The sequence below is a fragment of the Carettochelys insculpta genome, chromosome 22 (genome assembly GCF_033958435.1).
Source record: "Carettochelys insculpta isolate YL-2023 chromosome 22, ASM3395843v1, whole genome shotgun sequence".
NCBI lineage: Eukaryota > Metazoa > Chordata > Testudines > Carettochelyidae > Carettochelys > Carettochelys insculpta.
In genome coordinates, this window is record NC_134158.1 from 7,585,787 (window position 1) to 7,612,439 (window position 26,653).

The window sequence follows — 26,653 nt, forward strand, 5'->3', positions numbered from 1 at the left end:
GGATGGGAGGAGCCCTTCTCACACAGTGACTAAGCAGCAGGGACCAAAGCCCTCTTAAAGAAACCTGCTCTGCAGTGATAGCCAGCGACAAACATGGTGCCAACCCGCTCCTTTGGGCAGCTTTCGCTCAGTTCTTCCGTTTCTCCTGCTCTCTAAGAATCAGTAACATAAGAGGAGGAGCTGTGTTAGTCTGAATCTGCAAAAGCAACGCGGAGTCCTGTGGCACCTCATAGACTAACAGAAATGTATGAGCATCAGCTTGCACGGGCAAAGACCCACTTCATCAGATGCAGAAAGCTGATGCTCATACATTTCCGTTAGTCTATAAGGTGCCACGGGACCCTTCATTGCTTTTCCAGTAACATAAGAGACATGGTATTTAAAATCACCAAGTGCTCAGGCCCCAGTTCAACCAGTTCGGAAGCAATAGCCACTCCCACTTATTCTAAACCTCACATTACTCTGAAATTATATTTATTGTTCTAGCCAACTAGCCACATGCCACCGGCCAAGTAGCCACCTGTGGCCAGTAGCTGGCATGTTGGGCACCATATCTGTCAGGCATCCAATGTGTGTAAGGGAAAGAAAGCCTCCATCAAATCATGAAAGCCCAGGGAACGCTGAAGACAAGCCATTAACCCCTCTGTGCCTCAGTTTCCCCTTCTGAAGTTTGGGATTAGAATGTTCATCCTCCTGTGAAAGCACTTTAGGGTTTGCTGTTGAAAAGCCTGACTGCCAGGGCTACAGGCAGTGATGCTTGCTGGGTTGCTTGGCAGTGCTCATTATTAGATCTTGTTTTCGATTTCTGACAACCCTCACAAACATTTACAGTTAGGTTGAAAAATCTCCCTGCTGGGTGTCTGCCTCAGCCTGAGCATTACTGGAGAATTTCAGCAAAAACGGTTCAGGCACTTATGAGAATAAGAACAGGGGAAATGCGAGTTACAAAACCTGACCTGGGAGGGGAGGTTTAAAAACAAGGGACGTGTTTCATCTTCAGGCTCTCTGTGGGCCTCTCCTTGGGTGAGGGGCAGAGAGCTTCAGGACACTGCCTCCTGGGTCTCAGTGCCTATCACCATCCTCTTCTCCGTGCGCTGGGTCCCGCTTCCGGGCAATTGGTGTCTGTGGGTGGGTGACTGGGTGGGGAAGGAGGGAAAAGGGGAAGAGGCCGTACCAGAGGGACAGGGTGGAAATCTTGCACTTGTCCTGTACACACTCTGTCCAGCTCCAGCCAGAGCTCTTGCCCTCAACCTCCTCCCATCTTACAGGAATGTGCCAGCAGGAACTCAATGCTGCTGAAGACTGGGCGGAATGTGTCTCCCAGAGATCGTTTGCATGGGGATGAAAAGGTGTGCGTATGTGGTGCCTTGCAAACAAAGCCTGATGGGTAGCAAGGAGCAGTGAGATTTTGTCGTTTGTAAACACACTGCTGCAAAATCACAATTTATGCTACACTCAGTGTAAGAATTGTGAAATCTCATCAATGCCCCAAGTCCTTGTGGGGGACAGGGCAGTCCTCATAACTGAGTAAGACGTGGATTATAGAGGGTGTAAAGCATTTTAAAGCAAAAGAAGAGGGATATGAGTAGGATCAGCTAGTTTAATGTTTTTTTCCCTGCTTAGGTTTTGGCCATCTAGCTATAAGCCTGGTTTGATTAGTATTCTCCATCTATTAAAAAGTAGAGCTGGATGCTGGCGTTTGTATCTTGTCTCAGCAACGAAGGGTCCTGTGGCACATCATAGACCAACAGAAAAAGTTTTGAGCGTGAGCTTTTCTGAGCACAGACTCACTTCATCAGATGTATCTGATGTGCATCTGATGAAGTGAGTCTGTGCTCACGAAAGCTCATGCTCAAAACTTTTCTCTTAGTCTATAAAGTGCCACAGGACCCTTCGTTGCTGTTACAGATCCAGACTAACACAGCTACCCCTCCGATACTTGTATCTTGTATGGGACTCAACTTTGGTAGATGCTGTGAGCTGAAATCCCAGGATGGCAGCGAAGGCCACTAAGAGCTGAAATCCCAGAGTTGTGCTTCAGGCCAAATCCACAGTGGACAGCATGACTGGCAGATGGCTGGTAGGAACAGTGGGTGGCTGGGGCGGCTGGTCAGTGTGGCAGCTGGCAAGGAGCTATCGAGGATGTGAGTGACGTAAGAATAAATTTGAATATTGATTAGGCCAAGTCAGTCACACCAGAGCAATGGACTGGACTAAAACTGAGTCCTTACCAATGCTCCCAGGATTTTACCCCGCGACCCTGCTCGCCGTCTACGGTGGGTCTAATCACAACGGGGTTTCAGGGTGTGTGAACTGCGCTGCTGCGCTGTGTTTACCCAAGGAAGAAATACCAACAAGATGTCAGGTTCAAACAGGGAGAAAGGGTTTATTTTATAACACCAAAGTGTGCATTGTGGTAAGCTAAGCAACACAAAATATATGGACCCTTGTTTTTCTGAAATAAGCACAGGATTTGAATACTAATTGGCTTATAGCCTTAAACAATAGGTAACTGCTGTAACAACACTGCTATCTAACCCCTCAGCTACTTACTGCGCTTCCGGGACGGGCCGTGCAGCCTTCGATGCGTGCTGTAAAATGGAAAGATTAACTTCAGAGCTGAATATTGTATTTATTCATTCCTGGATCTTCCTGAGGTTCACCAGGTCACTCAACCCTTGGCCGACTACCGCGGGGAGCAGATTTTACTTAGAATAAGAATTTGCCTGCGCTAAGCTAGGTCAATTCTCTAGTTAAGTGGGTTGCCCTGCTGGCCAAGCAGGGGAGAGCCCAGTATATGCGGGGTTTCCTTCAGAGAGGTTATTCCCTTAGTTAAATAGTGGGGTTTTCCTACTTAAAGGTTATCCCCTCAAAAATGGCACTGCCTATTTCGACCACCTTGTTGTGGTAGCCCTTTATTGCAGACCTTTATTACCCTTAAAGGGTTACTAAGAACATCAGGTTTTCCCTTTATAGGGTTATCCCTGACCACTCTACCCTCCTAAATAGGGGGGAGCTTATAGCTCTGGATTATAATTATAAAGCAGTTTACCTAACTACCCTTTTGTGTGCATGTAATAGTTTTAGGCTAGACCAATAGCATTGGCCTCCTGTGCCTTTACAAAGAGACAAGGAGTACAAAATTTAAGATGCAGATCATGGACTTGGGGAAGTCCCAATCCACCTCCTGTTACAAAACTATATAAAAACATTAACTGTTTACCTAATTATTTATATTAACCTTAAACCCAGACCATAAATACCTCCTAATTCCTGCTCTGTGATCCAGGCGCTGGGCCTGTAGTTCTCTTCGAACTAGAAAGTTATGACCCTCACGGCGCGCTTGTACGGCAGCCGCGTCAGGTCAGATAGTAAAGGAGGAAGAAAAAGAGAGCCAGGAGGAAAACCGGCTTGGTTAACAAAACCTCCTGTGTTTTTTAGGAAGGACCGTGATATTTCAGACACCGGCCTGAGCTAAGGTCGGCAACTGGAAGGGCAGGGTCGCTGCTGCGGTTTCCCTGTGCAGGGCACCGTTGTTTAGGCGGTGCGGTCTGCCAGGCAAACCCTCCGGATAAAAGAACCGGAGCCTTACTAGTGATTTTCGCTCTGTATAGGCTGGAACTCTTCTGTTCTTCGTCAGCCCACGGTGGCTACCGAGCGATGACTGACACGCAGGTCAGCTTCAGCTCTTCCACCAGCGATGTCCAGCTCTTAGCTCAGTCCTTCTCTGTAGTCTTCTTTCTTTTGCTCTCCTCCGAGGTCTGGTCTGGAATGCCCCAAGCAGCGCTGCTCTCCTGAATATATGCAGCCTGGGTGGACCTGTTTGACAACTTCTGCCTGCTAGGTCCTCCCCAGTGCCACAATGTATCAAAGGGGCATTTGACTATTACATATGGATAAGGATTCTAAATTGACCAATCAGTTTGAAACATTTCAAACCATAACTTCATACATATTCATAGCCCGCCGAATATTAATTGCAACTGTCATTCTCTAACTGTCATTTTCCAGCGGCCATTTTGTGTATTTAAACACCATTTTAACAGTAAATATATTTTTTAATTTATCTAGTTTTGATGTGGTTTGTGAGGGAAATATGTCACCACTGCTGGTAAAGCAGATTATAAGTTTGAATGCTTAGCTTAAGACCTGTTTGGTAAGGATGCAGGGCAACCACACAGACACCACAGCTCATGGACAGGGACATATAAATCACCTCAGAAGAGGATATTTCTACAGGAGCAAGCAGAACGCCTGACCAGCGCATAGGTGTCATTGCCTCAGGTTCCATGAGGGGACGTGTCAGAGCCCACACACACCGGACTGAGTTGTAAGGGGGGCATTTGAATTGGGGGTGCAGAGAAAGTTGGGTGTGTGGATTGGCTGTTTACAGTATTGGACTGGTGAGCCTGAGAGGCCAAGGACATTGCTCAATGCAATTGAGCTGGGACAGTTACTTGAGGGTTGGTTATGAAAGGAGACGCCACCCAGAAGAAGGCGCCACAGATGTCTACTTGCGTATTCATGTGATGGCTAACTGGTGTCGACCTGCACGGGAGGGGGGACACTCAATCTAAGGCATCTTGAGGGGGACCCTGGGTCTCATCTTGTCAGCACTGGAGCATCGATCTGGATGGGGCAGACATTGGGACAGTGTGTGCTACCCCATGTCATGGAGAGCTTCTATTGTAAGCTCAGATGATTTCCTGGGGAAGAGGAGTTTGCACCCTGGCCAGAACACACCACTGAAATGCTGGAGCACTGGGCTGTATCAGACAGAGAGAAGCGAAGATGTTTAATAGAGAGTCTCAGGGGCCCAGCATTAGATGTGATTCACACCTTGAAGCTCACTAACCTCAAGCCGGTGTAAAGGATTGTCTAGATGCCCTCACTCCTGCCTTTGGGAGGGTAGAGAGCCCTGAAGACAGTTATTGTACCTTCCTTAATGCTAAGCAACACCAGGGAGAGAAGGTTTCGGCCTATACCAAAGGCTGGAGAGACTGTTACAGAGTCTCATTAAAATTAACTGGACCAATTTTACACACATACTGTTCATATCATTAGGGGAGCAGTTACTGTGGAGCAGATGGACCAGGCCAGACTGGCTCATACTGAAAGAGGAACTCAGTATTACAGCCCGATTCTACTTCATCTCGGGTTAAGAGAACAACAGGAGCCACCACCAAGCTACTCCCAGCTGATTAAAGAGGTCAGAGAGGAGGAAACCAGAGAAGCTGTCAGTGAGTTTTGGGAAGCCCACGTGCCTGAGCCAGCCAGCACAGCACCCCAACCTACAGCCAGTGTACTGATGGTGAACACCAGAGAAGACCTTGCTCAACAAATTCAGGTCCCGACAGGACAGATGGCTGAGTTGCAAAGCGCCATTCACCAGGCTAGGATTTACAGGGATGAGGAGCCACAGGCTGTGGTGATGGACATGTCGGTATCTGGAGCCACCGCCCCACCCAGGCGGAGGAGGAGAGGACAGTTTTTCTGCTACCGGTGTGGTCAAGATGGGCACCGTGCTGCCAATTGCCAAAATGAGGAAAATCTCGGCTTAGTTTACGGGAAGCTGAGGATTAGTTGGGAAAAAGTTGGGAAATGGCCACAGAGTTAGGACAAAGAGCTCACAGGAACTGGAGGCTCCCCTAGAAGAGACAGACCCACTTCAATCTCACAAGGACTGATAGGGTCACGAGCGGAGGTCACTGTGAATACAGAAAGGATGGAATGTAGAGCTGTGCTGGATACAGGATCTCAAATGACTGTTATATTCCAGTCATTCTACCAACAAATGTTTGGGCACCTGCACATTCGACCTCTGACGGGTCTCAGTCTATGTGGACTCAGCATGAATGAATATCCATATGCGGGATATATCATAGTGCACCTAGAATTCCTGGAGAAGGTGGCCAGGGTAAAACAGGAGGTAGACACAGCCGCCTTAATATGCCCTGACCCCAAGGGGATCCATGATGTGTCCGTACTAATAACCACCATCTCCAGTCTCTTTAAGGTACTGGCGGAATACTGCAGATGACGGGCTGGGGACCAATACCTGACCACCCTGATGATTCATACAATTTGTGCTGAAGCCTACAAGAAGATTGAGGATGCTAAACAGGAGTCACCTGAACTACCAATGGGTGCTCTCAGGTACGCGGGCACAACTCCCTTAGTAGTGCCTGCAAGGATACTACTAAGAGGTGCCTGCCCGGAGTAGCTGGCTGACAAGCGGTGGAGGAACTCTAGCCATAGGAGAGCATCCAATTGAAGGAGGTCTCCCTGAAGGACGGCTGGTTCCAGTGGAATCACAGTCTTACCCACTGAAGCCCAGGAGAAGGTGACTGTACTGACAGCTAATGAAACAAGTCATGACATTGTTGTGAAGCAAGGACAAAAGATATGTGTCATAAACACCACAGTGACCACGTGTGCAGCTGCTCTCTCGTTCTCTTGCCCTGACTGGTTCTCTCTGCAAGGCAAGGCACAAACACCCTCTCTTGCGCTCCAGCTTTGAAAATTCAGTGCTGAAAGAGTTATAGAATTAACCAACCAATATATTGAAATTAATCACAAGATTACATAATGCTCTTTGAACTTCTGCCATCATTTATTCATGTGATTTTTCATTTTCTCGCTACATATAATTGGTAATAAAGATATGACCCTTTCTTCTTGCATTGGCAACATTCCCCACCCATGAATGCTATTAACAGACATAGAAATATTCTCTTTGATACCCTTTTTTAGTTTGTTTTTCTTTAGAAATATTATTTGCAGTCAATGGCTTGTCAATGTCCCCAGCTGATCTCAGTGTGGACTCAGGCTATGTGCTTGGCTATAAAGATACCGCAGCTGTACAGAAATAAAGAGGGTTTGTGGGCTTTATGGAGTCATCACAAATTAACTTACTTGCGTTAAAGATGCTGGCACTGAATGACCCATAACATAAAATTTGGTGAAGCTTCCTTTATTCTCAGCCATAAATCAATCGAAGGGGTGAGATTTTTTTGGTGTCGTGTGAGGTTTAGAATGCAAAGAAAATAAATTTCCTCCAGGAAATTCATCTCTATTCCTCTGGGTTCTGGAATGCTCTGTAAAAATGGTGACTGGTTGGTCTAATTCCTTGAAATCAATGATTTAATCTGGTTTCTTTAGTACCTCGCTGAGTGGAGTAAGGGGTCGGGGTCACATCACAGGGCACTTCTCTGGCTGCTTTTTTTTTAAAAAAAATGTGATGTTCTACGAAAGTTTCCAATGTAATCATTCAATTTTGAAGATGTTTTCACTATATCCCATTCATGACAACGTGTCCTGAACTTACCTTGAGTCTCTGAACATAAAAGTCCTAAACTTACCTGTGATGAACTCAGCTGGGTATTTACCAGGCTGCTGCTGTGTGGATGGCAGGGCTGCTGAAGCTGTGTGGTTTTCCGAGTTTTTACACACAGGGAAATGTTAAATATAAGAATAAATTCTCCCTTCCGATTTCCTCAGAAATGTTTCTGTTTCTGTCCCAATTTCTCGCGAAAAGATGTATAATTGCTGTGATTGCTTATGCAACCTCATTGCGTTGTTACACAGGAAAGTATGTTGGCAAATATCCACTAGGGTATTTACTATTAATTTTTTGTATATTTACATATTATCACTAACAGTTTACATCCCAAACTGTCATCCTGAGAGCGCAGGGAAGGTTGACTTTTACATTTCTAACTACAACTGGGCAGGTGCCTGGGCTAGAACCCAGAATGAGTGGGTGGGGACTGGATTCCCCCCAGACTACCCCACCCTCGCAGGGGAATGGGGCCCTTAATTAGGGACAGTGAACTGAATAAGGGCCTGGAGCCCAGGAATGAGACTGACTGTACCAGAGAACCTAGAGATGATTTCTCAAAACAGGGAGACTAATATCCCCCCAGCGCTATGACACACAGGGAGGTGAAGAAGAAAATGTGTAAAATAATAGTCCAGCATGGCTGTCGAGAGCAGAGTTGGGTTCTGAACTGACTAATGGGATAACAATTTACATTTGGTGTTAATTGTCACTAGATGGACCATTACACAACCATGGCTGTGTTACAGAGACAGGGACCAGCTAAGAACTGACGACACCTGGTTACTGAACACTCAGGGTGCCGTTAGCGTCGGAGGGGTTGAGTAACTTGGGTTTGGGAGGTTTAGAGAAGATCTTTTTCACCTTCTCAGCTCTGAGCTCAGAGCCCCAGGGAATCAGCAGCTGCCGGCCCTCACCCAGGTAAGGGGCAGCCACCAGTGCTCCCCGAGCCCCAGGGAAATCACAGCTACAGGGGCAGGGTGAGGGGCAGTGGGGCTTTGCGGGGGAGGGGGGGGGGAGGGTAGAGCTGTGTGTGTTGGGCACTGGGCAGTGGAGGGCCTGTGTGGGGTGCTGGGCAGTTGTGGGGCTGTGGGAACGGGGTGCTGGGTGCTGTACATTTATGGCAAGGTCTGGGGGGAGGCTGGGCACAGTGGGGCTGTTAGGCCAGAGGGAACGGGGGGGTCGTTCTGGTGGGGGGGGCTGTGTGGTGCGGTGCCCCCCCCGGGGGAGCGGCAGTACAGGCCATTGTGCACCTGACACCTGCTGGTGGGTAAGTAGAGCCCTGCCACCGAGCTGGGTGAGGTGGGGGCCTCACCTGCCATGCCAGCGCCCTGGCCAGCCCCTGGCTCCAGCGACCAACTCACCCGCCATGCTCCATTGCCCACGAATATGTCAGGGTTCAGGCCCACATGAGGTGAACATGGCCGCCATCCCTGCCCCAGCCGTGGCCCAGTCCCACCCTGCCGGGCAGGGGCTGTGACAGGAAGCCCAGGGCAGTGCGGGAGCATCCCAGGGTGGTGGGTGAGGGAGCAGTGGGGAGGGGCCGGCTGTGGGTAGTGGGGGAGGGGTTTTGGTGGGGGGTGTTAAACACAGTTTCAGTCTCTCATGGGCGGCCCGGCCCATTCCCAGGTCGCACCCAATGGGGTCGGTTGGCCCCTGTGACTGGGACCCCAGTGGGACGCTGCTGTGCAGGCAGGTCGGGCGCTGGTGGTTGGAACCGGAACAAACCGGTTTTTCCCGCCCTTTTCCCTGAGCATTCCGTCCCCTCAGAGCTGTTTGCCCCCCAGGGCGCCAGGGGCAGGTTCCCCCCAAGGCGTCTGTCAGAGCCGGTGACAGACGGACGGACGGACGGACGGACGTCCCAGGGCTGCTGTCCGGCACTGCCCCCCCGCAGCAGCAGCGCTGTCTAGCCCAGGGCAGAGCCAGCGCGGGCGTCACGCTGCCCAGCACCAGCCGGCTGCTGCCTGCCAAGGGAGGGGAAGGAGGAGATCGACCTCCCACCCGCCCGTCTGTCCCCTCACGCCCCATCCGCACCCCTGCCAGCGCTGCCCAGCCGCTACCTCTCTCAGCTCCCACCGCCCAGGGACTCCTCAGTGCCCCCGAGGGCTCCCCGCAGTCCAACGGCCACAGGTCCTGAGCACCCGCCACCCTGACGGACGCCACCCGGCGCTCCCCGAGGGCAGAGCTCTCCAGCCGGGGGCTGAGCGTATGGGGTGTGCAGGGCGCTGGGCTGGGGCTGAGCTTCCTGCCCACTGGGACGTCCCTGTTTGATTCCATTGACTGTTGGGAGCTAATTCTCTTCCCCGCCATAGACTAAATTAACCCTTCGGACACTGAATTCTGGCTGGATCCTATGTCTGACCCCTCGTTCCTGGGGACGGGAGAAGGAGGGAACCGCCGGGGGGGCCCCACCGGGACAGACCCTAAGTCGGGGGTTTCACACACTCCCACACGTCCACCTCCCACTCCTGAGCTGCCTCTGAGAGGAGCTGGGCTGGGGGCAGCAAGCGGGAGGGGTTGCCTGGGGCGGGGCAGTTTCAGCTGGGGGTGGGGCAGAACGTGAGGGGGTGACAGATCTGTACCCCTCGACGCCAAGGGGGGGACAAACGTGCCTCCCCTGACAATCTGCCCTGTCCCAACGCAGCTGGAGGGAATCTCTGTCCCCGACAGTGACCCCACGGCACAGACTGGCCCCTCCTGCCCCAAAGCTCACCCCGAGGCTGGGCCAGTGCCCTGGAGACGGGGCTGGTCCAGGGAAGACCCCTCTGGCTCACCCTGGGACTAGGGCCAGCACCATGCCCCAGCCACGGCCCCCCCACCCAGAGGCTCAGTGATCAACGGCTGGATGGCGGGATGGTGGTCGGTTTCTAGTGGAGTGCCCCAAGGTTCAGTTCTGGGTCCTGTTCTGTTCAACATATTTATCAATGACCTGGATGAGGGGTTGGATTGCACCCTCAGCAAGTTTGCGGATGACACTAAGCTCGGGGGAGAGGTAGATACGCTGGAGGGTAGGGACAGGGTCCAGAGTGACTTAGACAAATTGGAAGACTGGGCTGCAAGAAATCTGATGAGGTTCAATAAGGACAAGTGCTGAGTCCTGCACTTGGGCTGGAAGAATCCCAAGCGTTGTTACAGGCTGGGGTCCGAGTGGCTCGGTAGTAGTTTTGCAGAAAAGGATCTGGGAGTTGTAGTGGATGAGAAGCTGGACATGAGTCAACACTGTGCCGGTGTAGCCAAGAAGGCTCATGGCATATTAGGTTGCATCATGAGAAGCGTTGCCAGTAGATCCAGAGAAGTGATTATTTCTCTTTATTCGGCTTTGGTGTCCAGTTCTGGGCCCCCAGTTATAGGAAGGATGTGGGTACACTGGAAAGGGTCCAGCGGAGGGCGATCAAAATAATTAGGGGGCTGGAGCATATGACTTATGAAGAAAGGTTGAGGCAATTGGGACTGTTTAGTCTGCAGAAGAGAAGACTGAGGGGGGACTTGATAACAGCCTTCAGCTGACTGAAGGGAGGCTGCAAAGAGGCTGGAGAGAGGCTGCTCACAGTGGTTGTGGATGGCAGAACACGGAACAATGGTCTCAAGTTGCGGTTGGGAAGGTCCAGGTTGAACATTAGGAAAAGCTTTTTTACAAGGAGTGTGGTGAAGCATTGGAATGGTCCACCCAGGGAAGTGGTGGAGTCTCCATCCCTGGAGGTGTTTAAGTCTCGCCTTGACAAAGCCCTGGCGGGGCTGATCTGATGGGTTTGGTCCTGCTTAGAGCAGGGGGCTGGACTCAATGGCTTTTTCAGGTCTCTTCCAGCTCTATTGTTCTAGGATTCTATGACCAGCCCCCCACAAACCTGGGGCCAGCTCCCCTCCCCAAAGCTGTGGCCAACCCCCACCCCAGAGCTGGAACCTGGGCCCCCAGCTCACCCCAGGGCTGGGCTCAATGCTGCAGGCTGGCCCAAGCCCCCAGACCACCTCCTCCCCCTCCCAGAGCTGGGCCGGCCCCAACAGCCCCCCACCCCAAAGTTGCAGATGGCCACCCCGTAGCAGGTGCCAGCTGGCCCCCAAAGTAGGGCTGAAGTTGGCACCCCCAGCTCACCCCAGGGCCGTGGCCAGTGCTGTGGCCTGTCCCTTTTCCCCAGACTGTGAAAGACGCCTCCCTGCAAGGAGCTCAGCCTGGGGCTGCAGAACCCAGCCGGGCCCAGCCGGCCTCCCCAGAGATGCTGGTGCCAGAAACCACGACATGGACCACCCCCAGCCCACACACATGAGGAGACGCCCCACTCCTGGTCAAATCCTGAGATCTCACCCCCTTCCCTGCACCAAACTCTCTGCCCTGAGTCCTCCACCCCTACCCTCACCCCACCAACCTCCACCCCTGGCCTGACCCCCCACGCCCAACCCCTGCTGTGAGGGCTCCCCCCTACGCACACCAAACCCCAGGCCAACACGGCACACGAGCGAGAGTGAGGCACACAGAGACACTCGGTGGATCACTCTCGGGTTTATTGGTACAAACTCTGCTCCCGCATTTCCCAAAACCCCCTCAGTGAGCTGGAGCAGCGACGTTTTCCACAACAGGACGTAACACCCGCCAGTGATGCCGCGGAAATTGGCTGGTGGCGCTGCACAGCCCAGGCAAACGGCCCTGGGGTTTGGAGTGAACCAGCAATGTCGATGAGCCCGTTTACAAGACGTGCCTGGCGGGTGCGTGTAAAACCCAGTGAAGTGGGAATGAGAAGAGCGCTGGGGATGCACCTGGCACTGCTGGAGTAGAACAATTGCTCAGTTTTGTCCCCCCCGGACGTCACACGGAGATGTCGCAGGGCAGGAATTGGGACAGGAGCGACTCCCCCGCCCGGCGCCGTCTGCTGCCCCTGGGCTGGGGGCTGGGCGAGTCCGAGGGGCAGCACCAGGCACTCGGTGTGTGTCGGTATTTCCCACCCGCCTCGCCCGGCGCTGGGGCCCTTTGTCACCGCGCACGGGAGGGGCAAACCCACGGGAAGAGCCAGTGGGTTCTGCACGGCCCGGCTGGGCCCCTGGTCACACACCCTGGGGCTGGGCTCGTACCCCCCCGGCTGGCCCAGCTGCTGAGCCCCTTCCCCAGCCCCCCGCATACACACCCAGCTGAGGCTGCAGCGCAGAGGGGCCGTACGCACAGCAGGGCCCCGGTGCTCTCACCTGCCCAGCGCTGCCCCTGGGGCCGCTCCTCCCCCCTCCGCAGGCAGAGACTCCCCCAGAGCAGGAAATGTGCCACGTACCCAGGCCCCTCCCTGGGCCTCTCCCCCCTCCCTGGGCTCCTCTCCCGCCACCCTTTATCTCACAGGCTCTTCCTCCTGGGGCCTCTCACATGCTGGGGCCGGGAGAGGAGGGTACAGAGGGTTCTGGTGCTGACCTGGCTCAGGGATTGGGGTGCAGGCCCAGGAGGGCGGCTGGGTGCAGGAGAGGATGCTGGTGTGGGGGAGGGGTGCGGGGTGTGGCAGGGAGTTATGACCGAGGGGAGGGGGGCTGCAGAGGGGCTGGTGTGTGGGGTGCGGCTGGAGGGGCTGGTGACCTGAGGCAGGAGGTTGGGGTGCAGGAGGGGTGGGGGTGTGAGCGTCAGGCTCTGCCCTTTACTGACCTGCCTTTGAGTCACACCCAGGGAGCTGGAAGTGGAGCTGGGGGTGGGGGGAACAATTCACACATTTCCCGCAGTGCCCTGCCCCCCACAGCCCTGCAGCTGCTCCCCTGACTCCCTCCCCCCACAGCGCACAGGCCTGGGCACTGACGGGGGTGGGGGCAGGTGGGTGATGCCCTTAGACGTCCCCATGGGAGCCGGGCTGGGGGGTGTCAGCGCTGGGAGGGGCCAGTCTGTGCCGCAGGGTCCCTGTCGGGGACAGAGATTCCCTGCGGCTGCGCTGGGCCGGGGCAGATTGTCAGGGGAGCCGCGTTTGTCCCCCCGTCTCTGTAACCAGGACAGAAATAAGGGCGGAGGGGCCCGGAGAAGGTGTCGGTGAAAGTGAAGAGATGGGACCCGTCAGTCACATTGTAAAATGAGACCTCGCCCGCCTCGTAGTGCAGGAAAATCCCCACCCGGCCGGGCCTGGCGCTCACGGGGAGGGGGGTCGGGGGGTCGGTGCGGGCCGAGTATCCCCTGTACCACAGCCGCACGGCCCAGTAGCCGTTCCCAGGTGAGAGTGAGACCCCCCACTTCCTGCACACAGATTCCCTGCACACCCCCAGCTCCCACTCAGTCTTGTCTCCCACCTCCACCTCCCAGTAACACCTCCCGCCCGTGAGCCGCTCCGCGCCCAGCACACAGAGCCAATAATCAAATCTCTCGGGGTTGTCGGGCAGATCCTGCCATGTGCCTCCGTCGCTCACACGTTTCCGATCCTCAGACAGGACGAGTTGGGGATTTGCCGTGTCTGGATCCAGAGTCACGTCCACTGTGGAGAGTCACAGAGTCAGTGCGGGGGCAGGGCTGGTCCCTGGGGTCGGAGGGAAATGAACCTGCGCCCCAGTGATCACTCTGGGGGTGTTGTCTGAGGGGGGTCAGGGCCCCCCTGCCTGTGAGGAGACACTGAGGGGGGAGGGCAGAGAGAGCGGGGGAGGGGCAGGGACCGGCTGACAGTTGGAGAGGAGAGGGGAGGGGCAGGTGATGGGGGGGTGAAGGCAGAAGGGAGGGGCAGGTGGTGGAGAGGGGAGGGGCAGGTGGAGAAGGAGGGTGAAGGGGGGGCAGGTGAAAAGAAGGGGTGAGGGGAGAGGGAAGGGGCAGGTGATGGGGGGTGAAGGTGGAGAGGGGAAGGGCAGGTGAAGGGGAGGGATGAAGAGGAGGGGAGAGGGACAAGTGATTGGGGGTGAAGGGGAGAAGGGAGGTGCAAGTGAAGAGGGAGGGTGAAGGGGAGGGGAGGTGAAAAGGGATGGTGAGGGGCAGAGGGGAGGGGCAGATGAAGGGGAGGGGTGAATGAGAGAAGGGAGGGGTAGGATGGGGGTGAAGGGGAGGGGTAGATGGGGTAGATGGTGGGTGAAGGGGAGAGGGGAGAGGCAGGTGATGGGGAGGGATGAAGAGGAGAGGGGAGGGACAAGTGATTGGGGGTGAAGGGGAGAAGGGAGGTGCAGGTGAAGAGGGAGGGTGAAGGGGAGGGGAGGTGAAAAGGGATGGTGAGGGGCAGAGGGGAGGGGCAGATGAAGGGGAGGGGTGAATGAGAGAAGGGAGGGGTAGGATGGGGGTGAAGGGGAGGGGTAGATGGGGTAGATGGTGGGTGAAGGGGAGAGGGGAGAGGCAGGTGATGGGGAGGGGTGAAGATGGAGAGGGGAGGGGCAGGTGAAGGGGGGGTGAAGGAGAGAGGGGAGGGGCAGGTGATGGGGGAGAGGTGAAGGGGAGAGGGGAGGGGTGAAGGGGAGAAGGGAGGGGCAGGTGATGGGGGTAAAGGTGGAGATGGGAGGGGCAGGAGAAGAGGAGGGGTGAAGGTGGAGGGGGGAAGGTGAAGAGGGAGGGTGAAGGGCAGAGGGGAGGGTCAGGTGATGAAGAGGGGAGAAGGTGGAGAGGGGAGGGGCAGGTGAAGAGGAGGGGTGAAGGGGAGAAGGGAGAGGCAGGTGATGGGGAGGGGTGAAGGGCAGAGGGGAGGGGCAGGTGAAGGGGGGTGAAGGGGAGAAGGGAGGGGCAGGTGATGGGGAGGGGTGAAGGGGAGAAGGGAGGGGCAGGTGATGGGGGTGAAGGTGGAGATGGGAGGGGCAGGAGAAGAGGAGGGGTGAAGGTGGAGGGGGGAAGGTGAAGAGGGAGGGTGAAGGGCAGAGGGGAGGGTCAGGTGATGAAGAGGGGAGAAGGTGGAGAGGGGAGGGGCAGGTGAAGAGGAGGGGTGAAGGGGAGAAGGGAGAGGCAGGTGATGGGGAGGGGTGAAGGGCAGAGGGGAGGGGCAGGTGAAGGGAGGGGTGAAGGGGAGAAGGGAGGGGCAGGTGATGGGGAGGGGTGAAGGGGAAAAGGGAGGGTCAGGTGATGGGGAGGGGTGAAGGAGAAAGGGAAGGGTCCGGTGATGGGGAGGGGTGAAGGGGAGAAGGGAGGGGCAGGTGATGGGGAGGGATGAAGGTGGAGATGGGAGGAGAAGGTGTAGGGGAGGGTTGGAGGTGGAAGGGGAGGGGCAGGTGAAGAGGAAGGGTGAAGGTGGAGAGGGCAGGTGAAGAGAGGAGTGAAGGTGGAGAGAGGAGGGGCAGCTGATGGGGAGGGTGAAGGTGGAGAGGGAAGAGGCAGGTGAAGAGGTGTGAAGGGGAAAGGGTACGGTCAGGTGATGGGGGGTGAAGGTGGAGAGGGGAGGGGCAGGTGAAGGGGAGGGGTGAAGGGGAAGGGTTAAAGGGAGAGGGGAGGGGCAGGTGATGGAGGGGTGAAATAGAGAAGGGAGGAGCAGGTGATAGGGAGGGGTGAAGGGAAAAAAGGAGGGGGAGGTGATGGGAAGGGGTAAAGGTGGAGAGGTGAGGGGCAGGTGAAGGGGAGAGGAGGGGGCAGGTGAAAAAGGAGGGTGAAGGGCAGAGTGGAAGGGCAGCTGATGGGGAGGGGTGAAGGTGGAACAGGGAGGGGCAGGTTATGGGGAGGGTGAAGGGGAAAAGGGAGGAGCAGGTGGTGGAGAGGGGAGGGGCAGGTGAAGAGGGTGGGTGAAGGGGAGGGGGGCAGGTGAAGGAAAGGGGTGAAGGTGGAGAATGGAGGGGCAGGTGATGGGGAGGGTGAAGGGGAGAAGGGAGGGGCAGGTGAAGGGGAGGGTGCAAGTGGAGAAGGGAGTGGCAGGTGGTGGGGAGGCGTGAAGGGGAGAAGAGAGGGGCAGGAGAAGAGGGAGGGTGAAGGGCAGAGGGGAGGGGCAGGTGGTGGAGAGGGGAGTGGCAGGTGAAGAGGGAGAGTGAAGGGGGGCAGGTGAAGGGAAGGGATGAAGGGGAGAGGAAAGGGGCAGGTGATGGGGCGTTGAAGGTGGAGAGGGGAGGGGCAGGTGAAGGGGAGGGATGAAGAGGAGAGGGGAGGGGCAAGTGATGGGGAGGGGTGAAGGGGAGAAGGGAGGGGCAGTTCATGGGGAGGGGTGAAGGGGAGACAGGAGGGGCAGGTGAATAGGGAGGAGTGAAGGGGGAGGGGAGGGGCATATGAAGGGTGGGGTGAAAGGGAGAGGGGAGGGGCAGGTGATGGGGAGGGGTGAAGGGAAGAAGGGGGAAAGGTGATGGGGAAGGGTGGAGAGGGGACGGGAAGGTGAACAGGAGGGGTGAAGGGGAAAGGGAGGGGTAGGTGATGGGGAGGGGTGAAGGTGGGGAGGGGAGGGGTAGGTGATGGGGGGTGAAGGTGGAGAGGGGAGGGGCAGGTCATGGGGAGGGGTGAAGGGAAGAAGGGGGAAAGGTGATGGGGAGGGGTGTAGAGGGGACGGGCAGGTGAACAGGAGGGGTGAAGGGGAAAGGGAGGGGTAGGTGATGGGGAGGGGTGAAGGTGGAGAGGGGAGGGGTAGGTGATGGGGGGTGAAGGTGGAGAGGGCAGGGGCAGGTCATGGGGAGGGGTACAGGGGAAAGGGAAGGGTCAGGTGATGGGGAGGCGTGAAGGGGGTAAGGGTGGGGTAGGTGATGGGGAGGGATGAAGGTGGAGAGGGGAGGGGCAGGTGAAGGGGAGGGGTGAAGATGGGGGTGGCAAGTGATGGGGAGGGGTGAAAGGGAGAAGGGAAGGGCAGGTGATGGAGAGGGGTGAAGGTGGAGATGGCAGGGGAGGTGAAGGGGAGGGGTAAAGGTGGAGATGGGAGGGGCAGGTGATGGGGCAGGTGAAAGGGAGGGGTGAAGGTGGAGCAGGGAGGGGGAGGGTGAACGGTAGAAGGGAGGGGTAGGTGATGGGGAGGGGTGAAGGTGGAGAGGGAAGGGACAGGTGATGGGGAGCAGGGAGGGGCAGGTGATGTGGGGGTGAAGGTGGAGAGGGGAGGAGCAGGTGAAGGGGAGGGGTGAAGGTGGAGCAGGGAGGCGCACGTGATTGGGAGGGTGAAAGGGAGAAGGGAGGGGCAGGTGGTGGAGAGGGACAGGGCAGGTGAAGAGGGAGGGTGAAGGGGAGGGGAGCAGGTGAAGGGGAGGGGTGAAGGTGAAGAAGGGAGGGGCAGGTGAAGGGGAGGGGTGAAGGGGAGAATGGAGGGGCAGGTGAAGAGGGAGGGGTGAAGGTGGAGAGTGGAGGAGCAGGTGAAGAGGGAGGGGTGGAGGTGAAGAAGAGAGGGGCAGGTGAAGAGGGAGGGTGAAGGGGAGAAGGGAAGCAGGTGATGGGGAGGGGTGAATGTGGAGAGGGGAGGGGCAGGTGAACTGGAGGGCTGAAGGGGGGAAGGGAGTGGAAAGTGATGGGGAGGTGTAAAGGTAAGAGGGAAGGGGCAGGTGATGGGGAGGGGTGAAGGGGAGAAGGGAGGGGCAGGTGATGGGGAGGGGTGAAGGTGGAGATGGGAGGGGGACCTGTAGGGGAGAGGTGAAGGTGGAGATGGGAGTGGCAGGTGAAGGGGAGGGGTGAAGGTGGAGAGGGGATGGACAGGTGATGGGGAGGGGTGAAAGGGAGAAGGGAGGGGAAGGTGATGGGGAGGGGTGAAGGGCAGAAGGGAGGGGCAGGTGATGGGGAGGGGTGAATGTGGAGTGGGAGGGGCAGGTGAAGAGGGGTGAAAGTGGAGGGGGGCAGGTGAAGAGGGAGGGTGAAGGGCAGAGGAGAAGGGCAGGTGAACGGAAGAGTGAAGGTGGAGAGGGGATGGGTAGGTGATGGGGAGGGGTGAAGGGGAGACAGGATGAGCAGGTGAAGAGGGAGGTGTGAAGGGGAGAGGGGAGGGGCAGATGAAGGTTGGGGTGAAGGGGAGAAGGGAGGGGTAGGTGATGGGGAGGGGTGAAGGGGAGAAGGGGGTAGGTGATGGGGAGGGATGAAGGTGGAGAGGGGAGGGGCAGGTGAAGGGGAGGGGTGAAGGGGAAAGGGAATTGTCCGGTGATGGGGAGGGGTGAAGTGGAGAAGGGAGGGGCAGTTGATGGGGAGGGATGAAGGTGGAGATGGGAGGGGAAGGTGTAGGGGAGGGGTGAAGGTGTAGAGGGGAGGGGCAGGTGAAGAGGAAGGTTGAAGGTGGAGGGGGGAGGGGCAGGTGTAGGGGAGGTGTGAAGGGCAGAGGGGAGGGGCAGGTGAAGGGAGGAGTGAAGGTGGAGAGGGCAGGGACATGTGATGGGGAGGGGTGAAGGTGGAGAGGGGAAGGGCAGGTGATAGGGAGGGGTGAAAGTGAGAGTGGAGGCGCAGGTGATGGGGGGGGTGAAGGTGGAGAGGGGAGGGGCAGGTGATGGGGAGTGAAGGGGAGAAGGGACAGGTGATGGTATGGGGTGAAGGGGAGCGGGGAGGGGCAGGTGAAGGTGAAGGGGGGCAGGTGAAGAGGGAGGGTGAAGTGCAGAGGGGAGGGGCAGGTGAAGCGAGGAGTGAAGGTAGAGGGGGAGGGGTAGATGATAGGGAAGGGTGAAGGTGGAGGGGGAGGGGCAGGTGAAGAGGAGGGGTGAAGGTGGAGGGGGAGGGGCAGGTGATGGGGAGGGGTGAAGGGTAATGGGGAGCAGCAGGTGATGGGGGAGGGGGGAAGGGCGGTGATGGGAGGGGCAGGTTCCCACAGGGATTTCCTAGACCCCCCAATTGGGTTATACTTCCCACACCCCCGACTCCCCTCACCCCCAGCCCCAGGCAGCGCTGCCTGTTCAGTGGTGGGCTGGAAACGTGAATGGAAATTGGCTGGGTCAGACCCTGTCACAGAGCAGCAGAAAACCCTTGTGCCGGGGAGGCAGACAGGGGAGACGGGGGACCCAGAGGGGCTCTCACCCGGCTGGTGTCTCTGCCAGTGTCGGGCGGTTGGGTCGGTGCATCGGCCGACCTGCCCCTGGCAGACGATGGGGGTGAGCAGGGGGGAGGGAGCTCTCCCCTCACCGCTCCTGAGGAGCCCGGCCTGGGGGAGGCGCCAGGCCCAGACTGGACGTCCAGGGACCCTCCTGCCCTGCTGGGACCCAGCAGATGGAGCTGTGCTGCCAGGGAGCCAGTCTGGCTGGTGCCGGGTTACACATCGCTGCGGTAGTGCTGGGGGTCAGGAAATGTCGTCTCCTTGTCCGGGTAACGGGCAGCAGAGCTGAACTGAGCCGGCCTGAGTGAGGGGATCCCTCAGTGCTAATCTGTGCTGGGGCCGGCCAGGCTGAGCCTCGGCGCCTCTGCCACTGCAAAGGGAGCCCTGGTCACCCCACTGAGCTGCACCCCTGCAGCAGGAGGGGTGGGGGCCGTGTCCTAGTGAGGAGGGAGATGGGGGCGCGGGGGGTTTGCTGACACTCACAGGCACTGTCTGACCTGCCCCTCTCCCCTGGGTACAGACGGAGCTGATCAGGCCCCAGGGAGTCGCTGGGTTTGTTCAGTGACCGCTGGAGCTGAGGTCCCTGCTGGACAGGTGTAAGTGCTCAGCCCAGCTGCAGGACAGGGTCTCTGGCACACAGCCCAGCAGCACCAGCAGTTCCCCTCCGCAGCTGATATGACTGGGAGCTGGTGGAACCTCAAGACTCGTAGGGGTCACTGGGGCAGGTGGCAGCAGCAGGAGGGTTCAAGGCCATTGGGGACGGAGCAGGGGAGTGAACGGTGGCACAATAAACAGCGGCCAGGACACGTGTGTGTTGGACAATGTTCCAGTGGCTGCGCTCCAGCGCACTGGGTCTGTGACTGGGAAGCCCATAAACATGTTTCCTTATAGCCCAAGAGTTTCAAAACGCATCATTGGGCAGGACTGTTCTTTCACACCCTCCCTGTCCCCAGAGGTCGTTATCTAGGGGAGTTTTTCCATTAAACCTTTTCATTCGTATAATTAAATAGTTTGCAAAAATGGCCATATTGGGCAAGACCAATGGTCCATCTTCCCCAGTGTCCTGCCTTCCAACCCTGGCTATTGCAGCTGCTTCAGAGGGAATGGACAGAACAGGGAACTGTCTTCTAATCCATGCCCTGTCATCCACTCCCAGATCCTGGTGCAGGGAGGCTGGGGACAAAAGGAGTTTGCATCCCTGCCCAGCCTGGCTAACAGCCATGTACGGACCTGTCCTCCACACACACATCTCGCTCTAGTGCTTGTTTGAGCCATGTTAAGCTCTTGGCCTTCACAACACTCTGGGCAGAGCGTTCTGCAGGTTGTCTCCGTGTGGTGTGAAGAAAGGCCGTCGTGTTTGTTTCAAGCTCACTGCCTACTAATTTCTTTCAGTGACCCCTGCTTTGTGCGCTGAATGAAGGGGAACGCTGCCCGGTTCATTTCTCCACAACTGCTGAGATTTTAGGAGCCCCTTTGACCAGGGTTGGCAACCCCAGCATGGGTGCCAAAAGTGGCCCATGATCCGATTTTCACTGGGAGCTCAGCCCTGCCCCTCCTGCCCTACGCAGCTGGGAGTTTGGTCACAGGCATCTGCAGTATTTCCTCTGGCCCCTTGCTGGGAAAGCCCCAGCTCTGTGCTGGGAAATGCAAGGGAGTGTGCATAAAGAACAGAGCCAGGTTGGAAGACAATTAAGGCCTCTATTGTCTTTGAAACTGGTTCAGCACTTTGTGCACGCTCCCTTGCATTTTCGTGCCCAGAGCTGAGACTTTTGCAGCAGCCCTCACACCCAGCTTCACATGAGCTCAGGGGCACCGGGCCCCCCACTAATCCTCCAGGCCAAGGAGCCGGGGGCTGGAGCAGGCCCCTTGTCCCATGCAGGGGAGCCTACAGGAACACTGGGCCCCTGCGCAATGTATGGGGGGGTCTGACGTTATCACCCCTATTTTGAGAACAGCAGGTATCTGTACCAGTTAGAAAGTTTACGTTACTTTCACCCCTAGACTGGAGAGCAAACGAGGACAAGGCAAATCATGTGTCTGGGGACAGGCTCTTAAGTGGGAAGGGGCAATGTTTGAATCAACCCTCCAAACACCACCCCGCATTCCCAGATTCTGCCCCCTTGCCCCACAAACTGGCCCCCATCTCCAGGCTTAACCCCTCTCAGCCCCAAGCCCGAAGATTAACTCCTCTTAGCTCCAACCCTACCCTCCTCCAACCCCATCCCCAGGATTAAACCCCACTCAGCTCCAAATCCTCCCCCATCCTCAGGCTTTATCCCCCAGGCCCATGATCTCCTCCAGCTCCCTGCACTGCTGCTGCTCCATCCACCAATAGCCTCCCACCCCGCCTACTGCCCCTCTCCCCCTCCTTCTCAGCACGGCTGTGGGGCTCCAGCGGGGGCAGACTCGGCCTCCCCTCCCCCCAGCTCTCCTGCAGGCTTAGCACTTCTCCCATCCGCAGCCACTGAAATACTGGCACTCAATGTAATTGGTTTACTGGCTGGGTATCTCCTGCTGGCCGTTAAACCAATTAAATTTAGATCCATTATTTCAGTGCGGCCGGGCCAGGAGCTGCAAAAGGAGTCGGCAGCAGCAGCACCAGGATCAGCAACTGACTCCTTAAAGAGCCACACACGGCTCTGGAGCCGCATGTGGCCAACCCCAGCCTGGTCCCAGGTCTCACCTCCACCTGGGAATGTCCCTGCTGAGAGCAGCCTGGGGTGGGGGTGGGGAAATGCACACTGAGCATGTAGCTAAGGCATCACACCCCCGGCTGCCCCAGCTCTCCAGTGTCCTACGTGGCTGTGTGTTAAGGGTTGATAGGGTCGCCCTTATTGAACCATCTGCCCCAGCAGCGGGGACCCTCCTCACCCAGCTCCATAGAGACACTGAACAGCTCTTAACCCTTCATGTTATCGTAGAGGGAAATTGCACGTTTCATGGTGTGCAGACCCTGCTGTGGGGAGGGGAGGGCTCAGCCGTTCAATGCCTACTAAGGGCACATGAGATGAAGTGTATCGGGCAGCACCCAGGTGCCTGAGAAGGTGAAGCCATCGGAAATAATCTTTCACTACTAAGCACTTTTCCAATGCCAAGGGTCAGAGAGCTTTCAGGGACTAGGGGGTGGGGATTGACAGATCACATTTCAGTGGAGCTTACAGCATAGTTACCTGCGTATTGTCGGACTTTCTCCCAACCTGAAATGAAGCAAATATGGGAGGTGAGAATTGCCCTGAGCACAGACTTGTTGAACAGAAAACTCTTTTAATAAAGTTTATAACAGCAGCAGAACATATTATCTACACGGTAACTGTCAATTGGGGAAAATGCGTATTTATTTACCTGCATTTAGTAGGGCTCTTCTCCACTCTGCAACCAAACACAGACCGAGAGGTGAGACTTGAACACAGACACCTCAAATAGGAGACAGGTTTGTAGCCAGGTTTACATTAGCAATAAAAGACGACTTACCGAGTTCACCCTGCAGCTTCTCTAAAAGCAAAGAAACGAGAAACAAGTGAATGTGTGAAAAGAATAAAGAGGCTGTTCAGTAAGATCCCACCCAACCCACACTGACTCTCGGTTCATAGGGAGAGCTCTGAACATCTCCCATGGGGGTCTGTGACAGGGCGGTTGATCTGCACTGGTGAAGACAGGTTAAAACAGGCCATGGCAAGGGCTGTCCCGGGAATCAACCAGGGAAGGCTTGTGGCGGCCAATCAGAGCTAGGGGACCACATCTCCCCCGGCCAAATACGGGACATAGGGAATGACCCCCATCCTGGCCAAAACAGGACGGATGGTCGCCCTATCTGGGGCACCGGCAACAGGGCTGCTGCCCCACCAGTGAAACTCCTGGCTTCCCTGAGCTGTGGGTGGCAGCCCACACCACTGCACAGTCAACCCCCACACTCGACCCCCGAGGCTGCGGCTCCAGCCCCCCGGGCCCTGGCACCAGCTCTGGCAGCCCTGCTCCACAGCCCCGACCCCTGGCTCTGGCCCCTGCTCCAACCTCCACAGCCTGGTTCAAACCCGCCGTAGCTCCAGCTCTGCCTCCCCCCGACCCCATCCCTGTCCCCGGCGCCAGTAGCCCCACTGCAATCCCACCTCCCCCGCCCTGAGCTCCTGCTCCAACCTCCACAGCCCCCTCAACCCCCCATGGCTCTTACTCCACTCCGAGCTCCGGCTCCAGCCCCTGACACCCAGGCCCTGGATCCAACACACTGAAGCCCCAGTTTAACCCCGCCCCCCGCGGCTCCTGCTACAACTCCAGCAGCCTCGGCTCAGCTCCAGCCCCCGCTGGCGGAAGCCCAGCAGCAGCGGAGTCACCGCGCAGTCTGGCTCCCAGCTCCCCCAAGCGGGGGAAGCCAGTGAACCCTGTGAAATACGGGGCAATTAGCCTCTTGTGCAAAATAAAGTGGGACGCCAGAATGGCACCTGAATTATGGGGCTGTCCCGCTGAAGACGGGACGGATGGTCGCCCCAATCGGAGCCCAGGCGGGCCGTATAAAAGGGATGGCTGGCCAGGGTGAACACGCTCTCGGCTCCAGCCCTGGCTGGAGGGGCCTCTACCTGTCTGCTAGAGCTGGGTATTGTGGACAGAGCAGTGCTGGGGAAGGGCAGGTGAGCCGGGGGCATTCTGATCAGGCGAGCTCTAGGCCAACTCTCTGCCCACATGAGCAGCCACTTCACACTGCAGTGTGCCCCGGAGGTAAGGGCTAGATGAAGACTATCTGTGGGTCACTGAGACAAAGTGAGGAAAAGGGGCTTGAGGGTCCCTGCGAGGGGAGGACCCCAGAGTGAGGCAGTAGCAGAGAGCCAGGCTCTGTGGTCAGGGAAGGACGTGGGTCTGAATGGAAGGTGAGCTGCGGGCCAGAAGAAGGCTCTCAGAAGCTGGGTGAGCTGATTCCCATGCCACCAGCTAGAGATGCTACACTGGTGAGTTCTCCCCATTACAGGGTCTACTTGTTATAAAATCTGGGATTCTCCCTTCCAGTGCATGAACACAGGGGCCTCACAGCTCGGTGTGCGGCTGGAAGTGAATGACAGCACAGGGGAGTTTCAAGGAAGAAGATTTAATTCGATTATTGCAAATTCGTCGGAGTCATTGTTCTACCGGCAGAAAGCAACACACACACTGGGGCACTCGGCTGAGCTCTTTCATGGCCAGCGTTGTACTGGGGACATAGAAATCCTGAGTAAGCTAAATGGGCTGTCTCCCTTCCCTTTCCCCTGAGTGAAGGGGACCCCCCCCCCCACAACTGAACTCAGTGATGTTCCTGTCCCTCTGTCTGCACCAGGATAGCTACTGACAATCAGGTACCTCAGCCCCAGCATTTGAAGGCACGTTCTAGACGTCAGTGGGCAGAAACCTCCTGACTTTGTGACAAGTATTGAAGCCTGACTGCCCCTGCAATCTCCATTTGATCCCTCAGGACCCAGGCCGAGGCAGTGATCTCAGGCAGAGGATTTAGGGGTAAGGGTGTGGTTGGAGTCGGGGTTAGCAGTCCCTCGCCACGCTTCAGTGAGCCAGGCTTCTTGCTTCCTCTTCAGCCAGCTGCTGCCATCAGGGTTCTCACCCTCCCATCCCATCCCAGGCCAGCCCCAGTCTGGTCAGAACCCTGTTGGGTCAGTTGGGTGAATAGCCAGAATACGTGTTTGGAGTCGGGGGGGAAGGAACGGGGCTGGGGGCATTTGAAAGTGGTGGTGATTGCGATCCCTGCTGGATACAGCATGAGCTGTATGAAAGGAAAGCAACGTGTGAACCTGTAGTTACACATTCCATGAGGGCAGTGAGTTTTCCTCATTTAGCTGATGCCTTTAGTTACAGCAGTCTTTCCCTGGGCGCCTGTTAGCAGCAGCCCAGACCAGAATCTCAGCAGTGCTGGCATGTGTGGCCCTGCCCTGACATATCCTCTTTGTTCCCAGACCATCTCCTTGTATAACCCCTGCAACAGTGGTTCTCAAACTTGTGGGCCAAACATGCTCCATGGAAACCTTTCGGTGGCCCGCTCAAGATGACAAAAATGCCTCCTCCTACCTCTAAATACCTAAATACTCGTATTGGGTTACTGGAGTTACAACGTAAGGAAACACACATAACCGGTAAGAGAGGAAATATTGTTCAGCAAAATGATTAAACAGAGTAAGAGCTTTAACTTCATCCTGTTGGCTACCAAACTTCCTTTTTAATTAAAGTAAAATATTAACATGTGCCCCAAACCAGGTTTCAATGTTCTATTTATGGCAGGGGTGGGGAATCTTTTTTGGGTTGGGGGCCACTGCTCTCTACTGATGTGGCCTAGTTCTGATACACCTCACTCCCTGGTGCTCCAGCCGCACGGGAGGGGACGCAGGGACAGGAGGAGGGAAGAACAAGGTCCATGGCTTCCCGCAGGCCTGAAACTCTTTGGGTTCCAGGTTAGATTTTGTGGGCCTCTGGGATGAGGCCAGCAATGAGGGGTTCAGTGCCTGGGAGTGGAATGGGGAGGGAGGCTGAGTGCTGCAGGGGGTGTCTGGCCAGAAGGGCCGGCGCAGGAGAGCACTGAGGGTGGGAAGGGGAGAAATGTGCAGCTGTGGGCTGGGTAGAGGGTGTATGGCAGGAGGAGGGTGCAGGAGCAGGCTGGAGGTCGGGGCTTTGGCCAGGGTGGGTGGGTGCAGGAGCAGGCTGGAGGTCGGGGCTTTGGCCAGGGTGGGTGGGTGCAGGAGCAGGCTGGAGGTCGGGGCTTTGGCCAGGGTGGGCGGGTGCAGGAGCAGGCTGGAGGTCGGGGCTTTGGCCAGGGTGGGCACGTGCAGGAGCAGACGGGTAGCAAGTCTGGCAGGGGGAGGGGAGGCTGTGGGAGTAAGGGGGGAGCACAGTCTGGCGGGGGGAGGGGAGGCTGTGGGAGTAAGGGGGGAGCACAGTCTGGTGGGGGGAGGGTACAGACACGGGCTGGGAGGCAGGGGCTCAGTGGGAGGGGTGTACATCAGGAGGATGGAGGTGCAGGGTCTGGGCACAAGGGGGATGGGGGAGCACCTACCTGGCATCACACCCCCCTGCTATTCCCAGGCACCGTGTCCCAGGCATGGACTCCCGCTGTTCCTATTGGTTGTGAGTCCAGAACTGCAGCCAATGGGAGCAATGGGGAAAGCCTCCAGGCTGCACATCTGTGCCTGCTGCTCCCCTAGCTGGGTGAGGGGCACTGGCAGTGCACAGAGCTGCTTGCTCCCGCCATGACCTGAATCCAGCCAGGCTCAGGGCTGTTTACACGCCTCCCACACCCCAGCAGGAGGCCACTGCTGGCGCTCTAAGCTCACAGGGCCGGGGCCCAAGGCTGAAGTGCCAGCGCAGGTTCTCCATTGTTGGGGGCAGGGGGAATCCCTGAGCTCACGGCCCACTTGCAAGGTGGCTGTGGACCATTAGTGGTGCCAGGACTGACGTTTGAGACCCCTGAGCTACAAAAGGGCTTGAGGGGGATCTCAGAGGGCAGCCGGCAGCAGTTTTCTGTTCTGCCTGCAGAGGAGGAGTCTGCCCC

The 26,653-nt window shown here is 56.9% G+C and overlaps 1 protein-coding gene and 1 long non-coding RNA gene across 3 annotated transcripts in view; both read right to left on the reverse strand.

Annotated features, from left to right (window-relative positions):
* Positions 1-26: 26 nt before the first annotated feature.
* On the reverse strand, positions 27-3,692 carry LOC142025018 (uncharacterized). The gene is made up of 3 exons (XR_012648582.1): positions 3,593-3,692; positions 2,554-2,591; positions 27-152 (listed from the first exon to the last, which is right to left on the reverse strand). It is a non-coding gene; the product is annotated as an uncharacterized LOC142025018 (long non-coding RNA).
* Positions 3,693-11,824: 8,132 nt separating this feature from the next.
* The window catches only part of LOC142024832 (butyrophilin subfamily 1 member A1-like), a 50,737-nt gene continuing 35,908 nt past the window's right edge, over positions 11,825-26,653 (reverse strand). The window contains exons 6-9 of one of the 2 annotated variants that reach the window (XM_075017100.1): positions 22,612-22,632; positions 22,483-22,509; positions 22,311-22,337; positions 11,825-13,758 (exon numbers count right to left, since the gene is read on the reverse strand). In XM_075017100.1, the coding sequence (XP_074873201.1) occupies positions 13,160-13,758; positions 22,311-22,337; positions 22,483-22,509; positions 22,612-22,632 (674 nt within the window). In that variant the 3' untranslated portion in view covers positions 11,825-13,159. The remainder of the gene's footprint in view (positions 13,759-22,310; positions 22,338-22,482; positions 22,510-22,611; positions 22,633-26,653) is intronic. The other variant, XM_075017101.1, reaches the window with a different exon arrangement.